At 35.6% G+C, this 17,900-nt stretch overlaps 1 protein-coding gene across 1 annotated transcript; it reads left to right on the top strand.

Moving 5' to 3' along the window:
- The first annotated feature begins 4,381 nt into the window (after positions 1–4,381).
- LOC102668224 (protein NSP-INTERACTING KINASE 2-like) lies at positions 4,382–9,000 on the top strand. Its single transcript, XM_006596735.1, has 3 exons — positions 4,382–4,412; positions 8,343–8,752; positions 8,839–9,000. The coding sequence occupies exons 1-3, from the start codon at positions 4,382–4,384 to the stop codon at positions 8,998–9,000; spliced, it is 603 nt and encodes a 200-aa protein (XP_006596798.1).
- The last annotated feature ends 8,900 nt before the right edge of the window (positions 9,001–17,900 follow it).

Below are 17,900 nucleotides of genomic sequence, written 5' to 3'. Positions count from 1 at the left end.
CATGATGACCCTTAACACCGTAACCGCTGAGATTCCCATATGCTGGAAAGTCATTAATGGTACAAAAAAGCATTGCACGCATTTCAAACGTCTTCTTGCGAAACGCATCAAACACTAACACCCCCTCGTCCCACAACTTTCTCAGGTCTTCAACCAATGGACTTAGATAAACATCAATGTCATTTCCTGGCTGTCTTGGGCCCGATATCATCATAGACAACATCATGTATTTTTGCTTCATGCATAACCAAGGAGGCAAATTGTAAATTACTAGCAGAACTGGCCATGAACTGTGTTGAGTGCTTAAGCTGCCATATGGATTTATTCCAGCACTGGCTAGTCCAAGTCTAAGATTTCTTGGCTCTTTCCCGAAATCTGGATATAAACCATCAATCTTCTTTCACTGCGAGCAATCAGCCGGATGACGAACCATTCCATCATAAATCCTTCCATTTGCATGCCATGTAAGGTCTTTTGCATCCTCCTCGTTAACGAAAAGACACTTAAACCTTGGAATGATTGGAAGATACCACAAAACCTTCACTGGAGAGCCCTTCTTTGAGTTTTCACCAGAACTGCTTTCCTCTTCATCATTCACTTTGTACCGTGAAGTCCCACAAATAGGGCATTTGGACATTTCTTAGAATTCATGCTTGTACAATATGCAATCATTGGGGCAAGCATGAATCTTCTGATACTCCATACCCATCAGACACAATATCTTTTTTGCCTTATAGTAAGTTTTAGGCAGCATGTTGTCCTCTGGAGGCAGATTGTGCACTACCTCAAGCAGTGAGGTAAAACTTTTGTCACTCCACCCATACCTGGCCTTCACATTAACCAGACTTAACACCGCAGACAATAGGGTTAAGGAATTCTTGCACCCTGTATACAAAGGCTTCTTTGAATCACTCTGCAATCCTTCATACACAGGGGCGTGTGCTTGCTGAAAAGACTCTTGTCCAAGGTCACGAATCATGTCCTCCAAGCGATCTCCCATTTCTACATCAAACGGTTTAGAATGGGACCCAGTATGCGTGTCTATCACTTCACCATGCCATATTCACGCCGTGTAATTCTTCTTAATCCCATCACACAATAGATGCTCCCGTATGTCGTCCAGTAGTTTTCGTTTTCCGTTTAAACAGTTGATGCAAGGACAATAATATTTTCCTTCTTCATTCGGTCGACCTCTTTCTGAAGCAAATTGCAAGAACTCCTTGACACCATCCTCATATTCTAGGCTCATGCGACTTTAATTCATCCAACTTCGATCCATCTAAGCAATTCCATGCATCCCATTTAGGAAGACTGTCTTTTATGTTAGCTTCATACATTAGGGTTAGCATTATTTGGAAAAATTTGACTAAATTTCAGTAGCATTTCGCATTGGTCTCCAAGTATACAACATGAAATCGGTGAAATTAATTTCCCTATAATCAAGTATGCACCCAGAGAACAACTTGAAATGCATTGTACTGAAATTTCATCAAATTAATCAAAATAATAATAAACTTAACTAATGAATCTAACATAAAAATACTAGTCTCCCCAAACTGTCCAAACGGACAATTCAAGACTAAATACAATGACTAATGCAAACTGTCCGCAAGAATCATTGCATTTAGTCTCAAACAGGAATCTAAGGTTCACTCAGCATGAACAACAGTTGTTTATATAGCAAATTACATTGATGACATACAAGAACATACATAATCTAAATTTCGATTACAAACTAAGTGTGTGTGTGTGTGTGTGTGTGTGTGTGTGTGTGATGAGGGTGATGAGGGTGTGTGTGTGTGTGTGTGATTAGGGATTGATCACTCTCTCACCAGTAGCAAGAAAATCACATGGGGGAGAGAAAATGAATGAGAGAAAGCTAAGGGGTATTGGTTTAATATGGGACAAAGTGAGGTTGACTAGGTTGGAAGTGAGGTTGACTAAGTGTGTGTGTGTGTGTGTGTGTGTGATTAGGGTTTGTGTGTGTGTGTGTGTGTGTGTGTGTTTGTGATTAGGCTTTATGTATGTGTGTGTTTCTGATGAGGGTGTGTGTGTGTTTGTGATGAGGGTGTGTGTGTGTGTTTGTGATGAGGGTATGTGTGTGTGTTTGTGATGAGGGTGTGCGTGTGTGGGGGGTCATTCGAGGGTAGCAAAGGATCATCATATTCAAAACATCATCAACCACACCATGCACTCCTATATTGCTGGCATATAGAGATTCCCAGAGAGAAAAATAGCCGCTACAATCTCTGAATTGATATGGTTTATAGAAAAGTGACACCCTATTAGCATCAGCTTGCAAGAAAGTCACAACATCTCGAAAAGATAGCTTATATGATTTGGAAGGAAAGGGCATTGAATTGGTTCCAGTGCTTAGAACTATGGACAAGGGTCATGATTTGGCCAGTATTGAAGCATGGGTTGTTGGGGATGTTTCAAATTTACTTTTCAAAAAATCCAATTGAGGTGTTAATGGAGTTGTGATTGAAATTGGATGTTGGATTGATCATACAGGTAATTTGGAAGGTCCTTAAAGATGAACATAATTGAGAGAGAAGAAAATCAGAGAGAAAAATCTATTATTTTGCTCTGCCAAGGGAGAAAACCCTTCTACAATTGTTAAGTTTGCAAACTTAGTGCATGTTTGGATTAAACTTAAGTTTGCAAACTGTGTGTGTGTGTGTGTGTGTGTATGTGTGTGTGTGTGTGTGTGTGTGTGTGTGTGTGTGTGTGTGTGTGTGTGTTTGTGTGTGTGGAGGGTATATTCCACTGCTGCAAACCTCTATACCAGATAAAATTAGGCCTTACAATCCCTATGCACAAACAACATATTCATCCCCTAAGGCCTTCACGACAATAGCAGATTCATAAAAGGAATTTTTTTATCAACATTTCCTAAGAGGCTAATGTAGATAAAATTGTTACTGCTCGTTTCATTCAACAATTTTAATGTATTTTAGTTTTCATTGTTTTGGGCAAGGAAAACAGCTGAAGAAGGCAATTAGAAATATCGTGTACATAGAAGGCAATTATTTTGAAGCTGTTGTTACTACTGCTGCTTCATATTTTAAATTATGAGAGTAATATTTCTTGTTCTATAAGTTGTATTTGGTTTGGACAAACTAGTGTCTATTATCTTTTTCTCTATAGGATTCAAGATATGACGCAGGTTATTAGTAGCTATTATTAAAAGCAGACTTTAGTTTTTGATGTGCTCTCTATTAGCCTACTGGTATAAATTATAGAATTCTACAACTATACAAGTAATGCTTACAAAAACAATTTCAAAGTATTTTTCGAATCAAAGATATAAATACCTGAGTTGGAGGCTTCAGCACACTTGACTTTCCAGCAATGAGCGCATGAGCACTATTGGAAACAACAATGAGCACAGGATCAACAATGGCTAAAATCACTCCTAGTGGAATCTGAAAATTAAATGACAGTAGGACTTATAATCAATTAACATAGGTAATAAGTGAGGTTGTTATGCATATAGGCAGAAGACAATGAGGTTGTTAAGCATACTTGTAATATATGTTTTTAAAATCTGCTCCAAGTTGTAAGGGACCTCCTAAGAATAAGAAGAAGGATATAAGGATAATAATTTTATGCTTATCATTCATGACCTCAATACAACTATATAAAGATGTTGTCATAGCTACAAGACAAGGCAAAACAGAAAGCAATACGACAAGCACTAACAAGAAAAAACTAGGGCACTATCACCAAAGCACTACTGCTAACAAAATTATATCCAGACCGATTGCTCCAAATAATCAACTCTCTAAACTATGGTAATTATTTGAATATAGATAGATCTCAGTTCCAAATCAGAATATATTTTTTAATGCAATCTTTCTTTTTTGGATGGGAATTGTCATGACTTTTGAAATTGAGCTTTTAATTTTTTCAGTTAACCAACTTCACCATTAATTAAATTTAGCTACATTCTCAAACTTTTGGTAGAGGAGAATTTTGCCAAAAGTTGAGACAAGTTTGACCTTTTAAGACAAGAAGCACAAAGCTGAAACTTGCACTTGACTAGGAATAACTCACTAGCAGGGTTGGAGTGATTCGAGATTCTTGCCAATGGCTGAATAAAAGCCAGCCAGCACATGATCAAAACAATTTTCGGTATCTGTTTGATCTCTTGATGATTGGGATGCCGTAAAAGTGGATACAAATGTCTCTCCCCTTTACAGTTCTAGCCTTTAACCTTTAGTAATGATGATAGCATTTCAACACAAGCCACTTTCCCCACCATCCATCCACCTATTGGCAAGTACAAACAAATGATACCTCCATTTTGAGTAATTCCCGGATTTAGAAAATACTGTTATGTTTTCCTGAAGAATTAGAGTACCCATAACTAACTGCGATGAAACCAAACAAAATGGAAGAAGAAAGAGGTGCACAACCCAGTCTGTAATGAGGAAATTTGCATAACCAGAATGGAGAAAATTTTCTAAAATGTTGTAGCACAGAATTAAATTAGCGAGTTTTTCTTCTTTGATAAGAAAATAGCGATGAAACAGTAACAAAATAAGCCTACTTCCTAGCATTTAAAAGGGCAAAATTCAAATGGACTTGAGCTGTTCTTGGTTGCCTATGTATGTAGATATTTAAAACAAATAAGAAGGAAATGAATAATTGAATTGAGAGAACAAGAGCCAGGTGAAATTGGGAAAGGTAACGATAACAATGGATGCTCAAATTTCATAACCGGGATAAGAACGTAAGAGTTGGGAAGTCGGTATTACTTAACCAATAGCATGAGACCGACAAAGATACAAAAGGAGCCTAACCAAATGTGTCACAAGACAACAAGATTATTATGTCCCTTTCATTGTATGCCACAAGGTGACAGGTAAACTACCGTAAATTCCATCTTCCAACTTTCTGCCAAACCAACTAATGGAGATTATTAGGGACTAGAATCAAAGCAAAGCACTACTGTTAACAAAACCCAGGCCAGTTGATAAGAATATTTAGACATCTCTAATGAAAATTACATTGATAGAAACACATCGTTGAGTTTCAATTATTGGTAAAGTAGTCATCCTTCTTTCACCTAACTAAGAACTTAATTTAGCGGTTATTTTCAAAATACATGAATGTAAATAAAAAATATTGTGTTTTAATTACAAGTTTTTTTTCTGAATAAAATACATTTAATTCAAATAAATCATTGTTATTCAAAAGGTTGTGTGTGTCTGTGTATGATGAGGGTGTATGTGTGTGTGATGAGTGTGTGTGCATGTGTGTGTGCATGATGAGGGTGTGTGTGATGAGTGTGTGTGTGTGTGCATGATGAGGGTGTGTGTGTGTGTGTGTGATGAGTGTGTATGTGTGTGTGAGAGAGAGAGATGAGTGTGTGTGTGTGTGTGTGTGTATGTGTGATGAGTGTGTGTTTGTATGATGAGTGTGTGTGTGTGTGTGTGTGATTGAGATTGTGAAGCTCATACAATTCCACAGGTAGGCTTCCTGTCAAAAGGTTGTCCCCTAGCATAAGCTGCACAAGAGATATGCATGTTTTGAGGTTATAAGGAATGTTTCCAAACAACCTATTTGAACCATGTATTAGGAATTGCAGCTTTTGATATCCACAAACATTGATAGGTGTCATACCCTAATTTCGTTCGGGGACCTTTGCTTGATGACATGCAACTTTTGTTTGGTCCTTGTGAGGTGCTTGGCACCCATCATTAGGCAATTTGTGAAGTTCCGGGACATGCCGGAAATCAAAAGAAAATACTGATGCACAATCCGTAAGGTTCCGTGACACACCGGAAATCAAATGGAAGCATCGTTGCATAATTAGTGAGGTTCCGTAACATTCCGTAAGTCAAAAGAGGGGATGATTATGTAATCCGCAAGGTTCCGTAACATTACGAAAAGAAAACAAGTATCGTTACGAGATTCGTAAGTTTCCGTAACTTTACGAAAAAAGAATCACCAAAAAAGGTAAGGGGGGTGAACTTATCAAATAGGGGTGTAAATAGCAATTCAAATCTAGGCCCTTCCGGAACATTTTGGAAGTTGGGTTGCTTAAGGAGGAAGCAACTGGGTGGCAAGCTCCTCCACGTTTTTGAAAAATGGTTTCCGGGGCTTCCGCGGCTTCCGTAATACTTCCGTAAAATTTCCGAAAACCTTGGGTAAGCATATTCCACTTAACATTGGTGAAAGGGAAGAGAAAAAAGATGAAAATCAAATTCGAAAACACTTCCGTAAGGCTTCCATAACTTTTCCGTAAAATACGAAAAGGGGGTGAACTTAGTAATTCGGGTGCGCTTAGAAATCTTCTTCATTAAGTCTTTGGGCGGCAAGCACCTCTTTTTTTTTCTATAAATAGGGGAGGGGGGAGCTGTTTCAAAATGTTCAAGACCCCTTTGGCTATGCATTTCGGCTATTTTGGGCAAAAAACACGTTTTCGTGAAGAAAAATCGAGTCGAAGTGCTTCTGTAATGCTTCCGTAAGCGATTTTGTGGAAATTCTTCATCGTTCTTCGTCGTTCTTCACCGTTCTTCATCCGTTCTTTGTTCGTTCTTCATTCTTCAACGGGTAAGTTTTCGAATCCGAGACTTTCAATTCATTTCTTGTTTTGTGTACTTTCACTTTAATTTCGTTCATTTTTTATTTCTTTTCTTCTGTCTTTAACGCGCTTTTACCGTTTATTTAAGCCGTTTTCTCACCTAATAAATGATAAAATGAATTTCAACCGATCATTTGTGTTGTAATCTCATTTAATCACTTTTAAAACGAAATCTAACCGATCGTTCACGCTATAACCTCGGTTAAACCAAAAAAAGTAAAATAATAATAAAATAATCAAAATATCTTGAAAAATAATAATAAAATAATCAAAATATCTTTGAATAAAATAATAAAAAAAAATCAATCGGACGTTTTTCTTTGGAAGTTTCCTTGAATGAATTGATTAATAATCAAAGTGAAACTAAGACTAAAATCAACTCACAAATCAAGTTTTGTCCGAAAAATCACTAAAAACCGTTTTAAGGTCCAACGCCTTAAACGGTCCTCTTTGCTTTTATCGGTTAACATGGACCGTTCAAAAGCATAAAATCAACATGTGACTTTACCGCTTTTGCAAGAACTACGTAGGCCTGATTTCCTCATCGCAATTGAGGATACGTAGGAGCAAAAGCCCCGCTTTTGTCGACCACCCCGAGAGATCGTTAATGGTCCAACACCTTAACGTTTCTCTCCTTTCAAAATCAAAAGATCATTTAATGGTCCAACACCTTAAATGACCTTTTTGTTCAATCAAAATATATCTTGCAAAAAGATAAAAAAACAACTTAAACCAAACACTTTGTTCCGAAAGAACTACGTAGGTCTGATTTTCTCATCCCAATTGAGGAATACGTAGGAGCAAAGGGAAACACCCTTGTCGACCACAAAAAGAGAAAAAAATATAAAAAGGGTATAAAGGATATAAGGACATAAAAGGGAACGTAAAAATCAAAGTCATGTTTGCACATTCGATTAAAGGCTGTCGTCCCTTGTGACGGACGTGTGGGGTGCTAATACCTTCCCCGCGCTTAAATACAACTCCCGAGCCTTTCACTTAAAAGTTCGTAGATCGCGTCTTTTCCGGTTTTTCCGACGTTTTCCTCAAATAAACGTTGGTGGCGACTCCGCGCGTATTACTTTCGTGGAACACGCATCCCGCGAGTCACGCGTCGCCCTCCCGTTGAAGGGTAGGTTGCGACAATAGGTATCAACCCCAATATCTTAGTGTTTAACCAAAGATGTACAAGAACTTACATATTATTATGAACAAAGAGACATACCTATTGAAGATTTTAATGGGAGGCAAGAACTTGCTGGATCTTCTAAAACTTCATAGGAAAACTAACAAAATACTGTCACAAGAACTTGCTAGATCTTGTGACAAGTAACAAAATAATGTCAAACCTGACCAAGTTTCAAAAAAGTAAACATCTCATCAACATATATCAACCTAAAATTTTGTTTTAAAAATTCAAACAAGGAGACTTGTACAGAAACCTTGAAAGTAAATTATGTGTGTGTGTGTGTTTTATCTCTCTGAGGACTAATTTATCTAAACAAAATCTTTCAGGGACCAAAAACAGTCACTTTCTAGGACCAAATTGCATGTTAGCTTGTATATGTATCCATCTTGGGTCTGCTGTCATTCACATGAAACTTTTTAATACACATCCCAAACTTGGATGCACTTCCAATTTCCATAAAACCTAGGTGAAAGAAATGTTTTGAGTTTCCCAATAAAGCCTTTAGTTTATGAAGAAGGGGTATTCATTTATCTTTTGATGATACAACCAAGCCATCTTTAGACTGGCCAACAAGGAAAAGAATAGCTTTAGGAGTTGGAAGAGGCTTGCTATATTTGCACAAACAGTGTGATCCAAAGATTATTCATAGGGATGTGACGGCAGAAAATATCTTGCTTGATGATTATTGTGAGGCCGTGGTAGGAGATTTTGGGTTGGCAAAGCTATTAGACCACAGGGATTCACATGTGACAACAGCAGTGAGAGGCACTGTGGGGCACATAGCCCTTGAGTATCTCTTTACGGGCCACTCTTCTGAGAAAATAGATGTGTTTGGGTTTGGAATTTTTCTTCTTGAACTGATATCTAGCCTAAGAGCTCTTGACTTTGGGAAAGCAGCAAGTGAAGAGATTCAGGTTCTCCAAGAGCAAATGAAAGAAGCACATGCTTCTGAGATAGATTCAGTGAGACGAGTAACTTTGGAGATCAAAGAAGCCATAAAAACACTTCAGGAAAAGAATATGATAAAATTATTGAGATAGAATTGAAGATCAAGCAGCTTTCATTTGAGACAGAAACCGCAAGAAGGGAAGAGGAAGAAATGAGATCCAAAACACAAGAGCTGAAGCAAGAAGCTGAAAAATGCAAAGCAGTGGCAGAAGAACTAGAGAAGAAACTAGAGCTTTACCTAAAGCAAGATGATGGTGCAAAAGCATCATAACAAAGAGCCATTGAGGAGATGAAGATGAAGACATGATTGATAGAATAGAAACAACGACAATGGCTCAAGTTCAACCAATCAACAAAAGGTGGAATGAAGTGGACAACAAGGTGGAGGCAAACCTTAAAGCAATTGAGGAAATAAAAGCTGCAACTGATATGGCTCTGAGGAATACAGAGATGGTAGATTCTGCAAAGGTTGAAGTTGAGGGTGAACTGAGGCTTATTGAAGAACAATGTGTGTGTGTGCGTGTTTTTTTCACTTTCATTATTTTTTTATTTAATTTGAGATGCTATGCGACTCAAGTTACAAGTTTGTTTTTTAACTAGCTTGATATCAAAATTACATCTTTAATCATTTATCTGATCTATAAAAGATGTTATTAATAACAAAAGAAAATGAGTGTTTTGGAGCAAAACTAGCAGCAGCTGAGGCTCAAAGGAAGAGTATTTCACATGCATCACAGGAAAAGTGCGATGAAGAATACCCTTATCATCAGATTTTGCAATGTTTTCAGGCACCAATGGTCTATGTGTAGAGATTATTACTTGGGCAGGGCATGACTATATAATTTATGTTGCCCTTGGCTATTGAATTAAGTTTGCCCTTGACTGTATAATTTATGCTGAAAGCACAATATGCCTAATTGCCAAGGCTTATGTTGTTGTCAATGACCCTTGCTATCATCAACTTATGAGCCACTACTATATATAAACAGGTTAAGGGAGGGACCTATTATCCCATTACTGTCAAGAGGCACCTCAAGAAGGTACAACAGATTTCAGCTCAGTCCAAATTGCCCTACATATATCTTGTTCATTATGTGCTACAGTTTTAGTAACCATTCAACTTGAGGACAATGTTTCAATTGAAATCATAGAAGCAAGAAATGAAAGACATATTTATTGTGATGCTGACTAGGCAAGCTATCCTACAGGCTGACACTCTACTACTAGATACTATGTATTCATAGGAGGAAATCTGATCTCTTTAAAGAGAAACAAAATGTAGTGCAGAAGCTTGATATAGGGTCATGGCTTCAGCCACTTGTGAACTGATGTGGGCAAAAAAACTCCTCAAAGAACTTAAATTTTGTGAAGTTCTGCATATGCAACTACATTGTGATAATCAGGCAGAACTTCATATTGATCTTAATCCAATATTCCATGAAAGAACCAAACACATAGAATTTGACTGCCACTTTGTTCAACAGAAGTTGTTGGCTAAGGAAATTAGTATGGGGAGAAGTAGCTCTAATCATCAAGTATATCAATAGTGATTGGCTCAACAATCCAAATAGTACTTTGTGAACACTCTTAGGGAAGTAATCAAATTATTCCAGCCAGAGAGTGATCTGAATCAAGCAATCTCAATCCAGGATAAGGAACTTAAACCTAGGTGGCTATAAAATAGAAGCCAAGACGAAGGTACAAAAATTGAAACAATGGAGACAGAAAAGATTCAAAGCATGGTCAAACATTGACCCAATAGCGAGGAAACTGGAAATCAAAAAAATTGAGGCAGTGGACACATAAGCAATGGACATTGAGAACGATAGGGGATACAACTGTAATGGCAGCAACAACACTAGGGAGGAAGAGATTCAAAAGGAAGATGAAAGCGAGGTGGAGGTAGAGACAAATTTGGTTCAGATCAAACAATCAAGGACATATCAAGGGCCAAGGTGGGAGATATCCTCTTAACTACTATGTTGAAAACGGAAAACATGCCAGCAAATGCAATTGGATGGGCTATCTGAGATGATCTTAAAATCATTATGTCAAGAAGTTTGGAAGAGGGATGAAACATTATCAAGGAAAAAGGGATGAATTCTAGGAAGACTACAACTTGAGTAATAAAGTTAACAAACATTGCATGGGGGGAAGTTGCAATCGGCAAGCAGAACAAAATAAGGTGAGTCATGAGCAAACAATTGATGGACTCCAAAAGTCCACACAACAACCATTGATTAAAAATTTGATACAAACCCAAGGTCGAAGACCACCAAAGATTATGAAAGAGGAAAGCAGAGTGCATGTGTAAGGCAACAAAATGAGGTGTGATACACGTAACCTAAGTCAAATTAATGGGGTGAAAAGTAAAACTAAATGCCAAGTGGGCAGAAAGTTAGAGGGGGTGCATGTGCTCAAAGAGAATATAAGCATATAAGGAGGGATATGTGTGGGGAATGGAGAATTATTTTGGACTAGTGGGAGAGACTAGGCCTCTCAAAAGCCTAGAGCTACTTCTCTTTTTTATCTTCATTTCACCATTCACCATTGTATGCGTTGTCACTATCAGCTCCTAGATCACTTTGATCAGACCTCCATCTAAATAGTAGTGTTTTCATTTCACTTTTCATATATGATTTTCTGGTCCCTATCAGTTGGTAAGTAGCAAGGGCTCCCTATTTACTATTCTAATTCCAAGTTCTTATCAAAATAACTATTACAACTAAAAAGCCAAAATAACATAAGATATGTTTGAAACTTGCAAAATATTATATCAAAATATATGACACCATTAAATTTCAAAATAGAAAATTGACTTCAGCAAATACCAATACACAAGGAGAAATGCATAGAACAACTACACACATAGGTAACAACATCAATGCCATTACCTTCAAACAAAATCAATGTCATTCTGTTCAACTACAATTGAAATCAACATACATGTATAACATTAGATTATTTTGAACTTAATTTGAAAATAAGGAAATCAGAAAATCACCTCGCAAATGAAACTGCTAATGTACAAAAATAGAGCAAATCTGCAAAAAATGAAATGAAAGCTTGAGTATCTTGCTACATATACCCTCAACAATAAACAACTAATATAGCCTAGTGTCATGAATAAACAATTAGTCACCCAAAAAACCTAGAAGGAATGTATCTTCGAGTAAGTGATGAACAGGATGCTCAGAAGCCTTTTTAGAAGTCCAAGATGCTCACAATCTGAAAATAACCAGCCACGAGGGAATGCTCAATGAAATGTACCTCAACGAATGCTTACAAGACATGAAACAAGTAGAGGGAATGCTCAAAATCAGAAAAGATTAGGCGACAATGAGAGAAGCGACAATGAGGGAAGCAGGCATGAGGATGCTCACCAGACCAGTAGCAGGTTCACTGGGGTGACGACGAGACGGCGGTGACGGGTCGTAAGATGCAGTGTCGCGGAGGAGGGAGATGGCAGTGATGATGGAGACAGGGTTTGCGAAACTCAATGTGCGGGGAAAAGAACTTCATGTTTTAATTTATCAATAACACAACATCGGTTTTTCCAAAAAATCGATGTTAACTAGTTTATGTTAACATCGGGTTTTACAAAAACCAATGTTAACAAAATAACGTTAACATCAGGTTTTAAAAAAAAAACCGATGTTAACATAAACTAGTTAACATCGGTTTTTTCAAAACCGATGTGAATTAACTGAATTTATTACCACCATGCTTTGTTAACATCGGTTTTTTGAAAAATCAATGTTAATAAAGTCTGTGTATTTACCATTTTGCCATCGTGTTTTTGTTAACATCAATTTTAACAAAAACTGATGTTAATTTAGCAATTTTGAAAGTATTTTTTCTAGTAGTGGATGTATGCTTTCTTTTCTTTGAAATTCCTCTTGTCGGATTTTTCCATTTTTCTTTTAAAGACAGGACAATCAAATCTCATGTGCCCAGGTTGATCATATTCATAGCATTTTGGTGCTAAGGAGGAATCTTCTCCTTTCTTCTTTGGATTGATGTTTGATTTCCTTTGATTTCTTGTTTCTCAGAAATTTATTGAATCTCTTCACAAAAAATCTGAAATCATCATCTTCTATTTCATTCAAGACCTCTTTGTCACTTTCTTCTTGAATAGAAAATGATGAGGCTTTGAGTGCTATTCCTTTCCTCTTTTTATCATTCTCTTCATGTTGATGGAGTCTCATAAGTTCCATTTCATGTTCTTGAAGCTTTCCAAAAAGAGTTCCAAGAGACATGTTAGTAAGATCTCTTGATTCTGCAATTTCTATTACTTTTGGTTGACATTGTCTGCTTAAACATCTCAACACCTTGTCAATGAGATCTTCATTAGGAAATATTTTTCCCAATGGTGCAAGATGATTGACTATATGTGTAAATCTTTTTTACATATCTTGTATGGTCTCATTTTGATTCATTCTAAACAGTTCATATTCATGTGAGAGTGTTTATTCTAGATCTCTTGACATCAGTTGTGCCTTCATGGGTTACTTGTAGTGTGTCCCACATTTCTTTTTCATTTTTACAATTTGAGACTCTAAAATATTCATCCATGCCTAATGCAAAAGTGATTATATTTTTTGCCTTTAAATTGTATTGAACCCTTATTCTTTCATCATCATCCCATTCTTCTCTAGGTTTTTCTATAGTTGCATTTCCCACTACTATTGTAGGAATGAAGGGACCAACTTCAATGGCTTCCCATATATTTAAATTTATGGCTTCAATAAAGAGGCCTATCAATAGAATTTCCCTCGGAAAATGAAAAGTTAGATGAGTCCATAATTATTCTTGAAGTTTTTAAACTTTAGACGAAAATCCTGCTCTGATACCACTTATTGGACAAGTGACCTCAATAACTTAAAAGGGGGGGGGGGGTGAATTAAGTTTCAAAATTTCCCACTAACTAACTTTTAACCCCTTTCTAAATGATAGACCCAAAATGTAGAAGAAGAAACAACAATCAATTTAATAATATTCTTTAGACATGCAAGACAAAATTGATTGCAATAACATAAATGAGATAAGGGAAGAGAGAAATGCAAACTCATTTATACTGTTTCGGCCACTTCCCGTGCCTACGTCCAGTCCTCAAGCAACCCACTTGAGATTTTCCACTATCTCTGTAAATCTTTTACAAACTTTGAACACACCTTGGGATCCCTCACTCTTTTGTTTAAAGATTGTCCAAGAGACAATCCGTCTCTTGATTACAACTGACTTTTTGAGATGAACAAAAAGATTTTTCTCCTTTAGAGTGGATGATACAAATTGAAGATCCTAGACGAATTTCTCTCTTTTAGAGATGATAATACAATTTGAAGTTCCTAGATGAATTCTCAATAGATTTGCAAGTGTTTGCCCAAGAATTGTTGAGAGAGCATTTGACAATTAAGTTCTCTTAGAAATATCTCTCTCTTGCTTTTTGAAGTTAGACATACATATATATAAGCCCATCATGCCTTTTCAAAAATGGTTTGATGAGATGAGTCTTTTCAAAAAGCTTTTCTAAAATTTTCTCACTGGTAATCGATTACACATTTATGGTAATCGATTACACAGTTATATTTTGAAGGGTCGTGACTTTTCAAATTGAATTTCAAGAGTTCTGTTGCTGGTAATCAATTACATGATTCAAAATTCAAATTCAAAACCCTTTTTAAAAATTCTTTTTCAAAATTGTCTTCTGGTAATCGATTACACTGCCTGGTAGTCGATTACTAGAGCCTTGATCTCTTGGAAACACTTTGTTTTGAGACAAAAACTTGATCTTGAATTAATCTTGAACCGATGCTTGTTTGTTGAAGCAACCTTGTATTGATGCTGAAGCAATGCTTAACCTTTGAATGTTTGTTGAAGTAATCTTGAAAGCAACCTTGTTTGATTATTCTTTGGTATCATCAAAATCATGTATTCATACATTCACAAATAATAGTCATGACCAAGGTTGACTAGTGGTAACTACAACAATCAAGGGTGGCTAAGGTAATGAAAGTAATAACTATGGTGGTGGCAATACTAACAATGACAATAATAATTGATAGTTAGCGATAACAATAGCCATGAGTAACATTACTAGTTAAATATTGTGTAGGTTTTAGGAGATATGGACTTTTACAACAAAATACATAACCAACTTTCTATTTTTATTTTGGAGTTTTAGATTTTTTCTTCTTCTAATTTTAAGAATTTGTTGTTAAACTTATAAATTTATTTTAAAAGGTATGCTAAAAGGATGTGAGACTCCTTACATGAGACTGTGAGCAAAATATATATATATAAATTTTTATGGGATAAGTTCAAATTGGACCATAATTGAATCCAACTAAAATCACACAAATTGAATATGTACTCAAAATTTAAACCTCGTGCTTTAAATTTTATTGAGCAAGTTTGGGTATCGGGTCAGTTGTGGGCTTCATGCAAGTCATGAATTATAGTGGGTTAAGCTAAAAAAAAAATTGAAATTCAATTCAGACTTTTGAAATAAAGCTAAAACATGGTGAGAATCAATCAATAAAAGTGGTTTCAAAACTAAGCTTAGATTGTATCATGATTAGATCGAATTAACATGGCTTAGATTTAATTTATGCTCGTTTGTCAAGTTCCACGCGGGAGAGAGGGGGGATCATGAGGTTGATGTGTGTCAAACCAAAAATACTTAAATTTAATTTGAGTTTCTAAAATAATGTCCAAACTAGATGAATATTCAAATTGCACAAATAGGTTAATTTTGTATCAACAAAAGTCAATGCTAATCAATATTGATGTTGAAGTCAACACTGGTTGATCAACACTTATTTACATTTTGTTTTACGTAATTAATTGTTATGATCAGAATTCTATTTACAAGATTTTTTATGGTAAAAATAACTGCCAGACACGATAATTAATTAACAAAAATAACTAAAATAAATAAATAAAGGATTAAATAAAACCGAGAAAACTAAACACTAAACCAAAATAAGAAAAAAAAAACTAATATTATATACCTTCTATTGGATGAAAGTTTAAAATCCTAACGATTTTACCTAGAACTAGAAGAATATGCAAATTTATCATCTTGCAATTCAAAAATTTGTGGAAAAAAGACCTAGGTTTTCTTTTCCCTGCAGGTTGTCGTCAATTTGGATTGATATTCGAGATTGATAGGATCCAAACGGGGTCCATGGAACAAAATGTCTTATCTGTTAATATCAGCTTGCACGTTATCAAATCAAGTTGCTCGGAAGAGATGGGAATAGACCGACGTCACACAAAAGTGAGCATCCCAATTCCAACCTATCAAAATTAGTTTTTAACCACTAAAGAAAGTTGAAAATGCTATCAAAAATTGCTTGTTGGTTTTTTAATTAAGTTAAACAATTTTTATTTATAAAGATGAATTATTACTTTCTATTTTTACATATTTGTAAATAAAACATAAAAAAAATTCTTGTTTTTCCGTATTTTTTTTCTCCTTGTTTTGACATGTGATGTGTCATCATTTTTTCACATTTCTTAACCTTTTTTGTCACCATTTTAATTACTGATTAGTCTTAATTGTCAAATTAATTATGCAGTTTTATCATTTGGGCCAACTGGATTAATTTTGTGTTTTTAATTTAATTTCAGGAGAATTATAAGTAATTGGGCTTGAATCCGGAATTGGACTTGGACTTGATGAGAGCAGACAATTTTATTCTACCAAATCTTATCTTATCTAGATTTTATCTCACCTAGATCTTATCTTTTCTTATCTAGATTTTATTTTATTTAGATTTTGTCTTATCTTATCTAGATTTTATTTTATTTATGGGCTTGGACTTAACACAGATTTGTAAGTTTTGGGGCTGAGAACTATATAACAGCACCAAGGTTCTAGTTTTAGTCTCTCTCTTTCTTTCGTTTTGGAGAATAATTCTAGTTTTCTTCGTTTTCTACTACAATTTCGTTTGCTATTGATTAATGGAAGGCTAAGTCTCTAGCGTTGTTTTCTCTTGAGGATCAAGCGCAACTCTCTTTGAGGTTTTATTATTACTATTAAATTCTGATAAGTTTTTCCTCTTCACCAATTACTCTGTATTTGTTGCTATTAATCCATGCATGCTTAGTGCTTGATTAATTGTCTCTACGCTTAATTTACGTTCATGCTTAATGATCAGTTCGTTCATGATTAATTGGTGTATGTGTTGCTTAATCACATAATGAATGCCTTATGTTAAATTTTGCTTAGTGATTTAATTTAGGGTTGGATTAAGTGGTTGAACTGATAAAAGATAAATTCTTGTAACCTAGGATAAGAGACTTGCTTGTGCATCAAGGGGAAACAATGTGTTTTAATTCTGATATTTTTTAATTCAAATTTACTTGCTGTTTAATTTACAAAAACAAACAACCCTCCATTCGTTACTATTTTATTACTATCTGTTATGAACGTTTGGTTGACCATTCCTCGTTGAGAGATGACCCAGGATCACTTCCTAGATACTACATTTTTAATGTTTATTTGATTCGGGTATGGCCTCGATCAAATTTGGCGCTGTTGCCGGAGAGCAGTGGGCCAAAGGTTCATAATAGTGTTTAGTTATCTTATTTTGTGTAGCGTTCTGTTTTGCATTTCAGTTGCATTCTCAGTTTAGCGACTGTTTTAGCGACGGATTCAGTGACTGATTCAGCTTTTTTGTTTTGCTGTGAACAGTGCTGAACAGTGATTAGCAATTGGGAATTAGCGACAGATTTTGCAATTTAATTAACAATTTTTGTTTTGATAGTTAGAGATGTTATTTTTGGCTGAATTTTTGTGTGGTAACTTCTTTTCGTGTGAAAAATACCAGGAGCACTTAGTGTGGCAGTATTTGAGAGAGACAAAAATTTTGGGAACTTGTTTTTAGCAAAACTTAAAACGACCATAACTTTTGCTCCGGGTATCAAAATAACTATTATTATTTATGCATTTGGAATAGAAAAAAATTTCTCATACTGTGACAACCTGCTGAAGTCGGTTGGGGACTCCCAAACTCCAAAAATCAGTCATTTACTAAGTTTTTTTTAGTATTATTGTCTTATTTTTCTAAGCTTTGCTTAGGTAGTTTTCATAGTTAGACTTTCATGATTTTAGGGTGTTCCTCACAAAATTTCAACTCATTTTGATAACGTTTGAGTATAGCT

Source organism: Glycine max, chromosome 14, assembly GCF_000004515.6.
Source record: "Glycine max cultivar Williams 82 chromosome 14, Glycine_max_v4.0, whole genome shotgun sequence".
NCBI lineage: Eukaryota > Viridiplantae > Streptophyta > Magnoliopsida > Fabales > Fabaceae > Glycine > Glycine max.
Note: the sequence above shows the minus strand (reverse complement) of the source record. Positions and strands in the feature narration are given on the sequence as shown.

Coding starts and splice junctions, on each gene's coding strand:
- LOC102668224 (XM_006596735.1), top strand. CDS start 4,382: ATGAAACCAAACAAAATGGAAGAAGAAAGAG. Junction 4,413..8,342: donor CAAAATGGAAGAAGAAAGAG/GTGCACAACCCA, acceptor AGCCATCTTTAG/ACTGGCCAACAAGGAAAAGA. Junction 8,753..8,838: donor AGATAGATTCAGTGAGACGA/GTAACTTTGGAG, acceptor AAGATCAAGCAG/CTTTCATTTGAGACAGAAAC.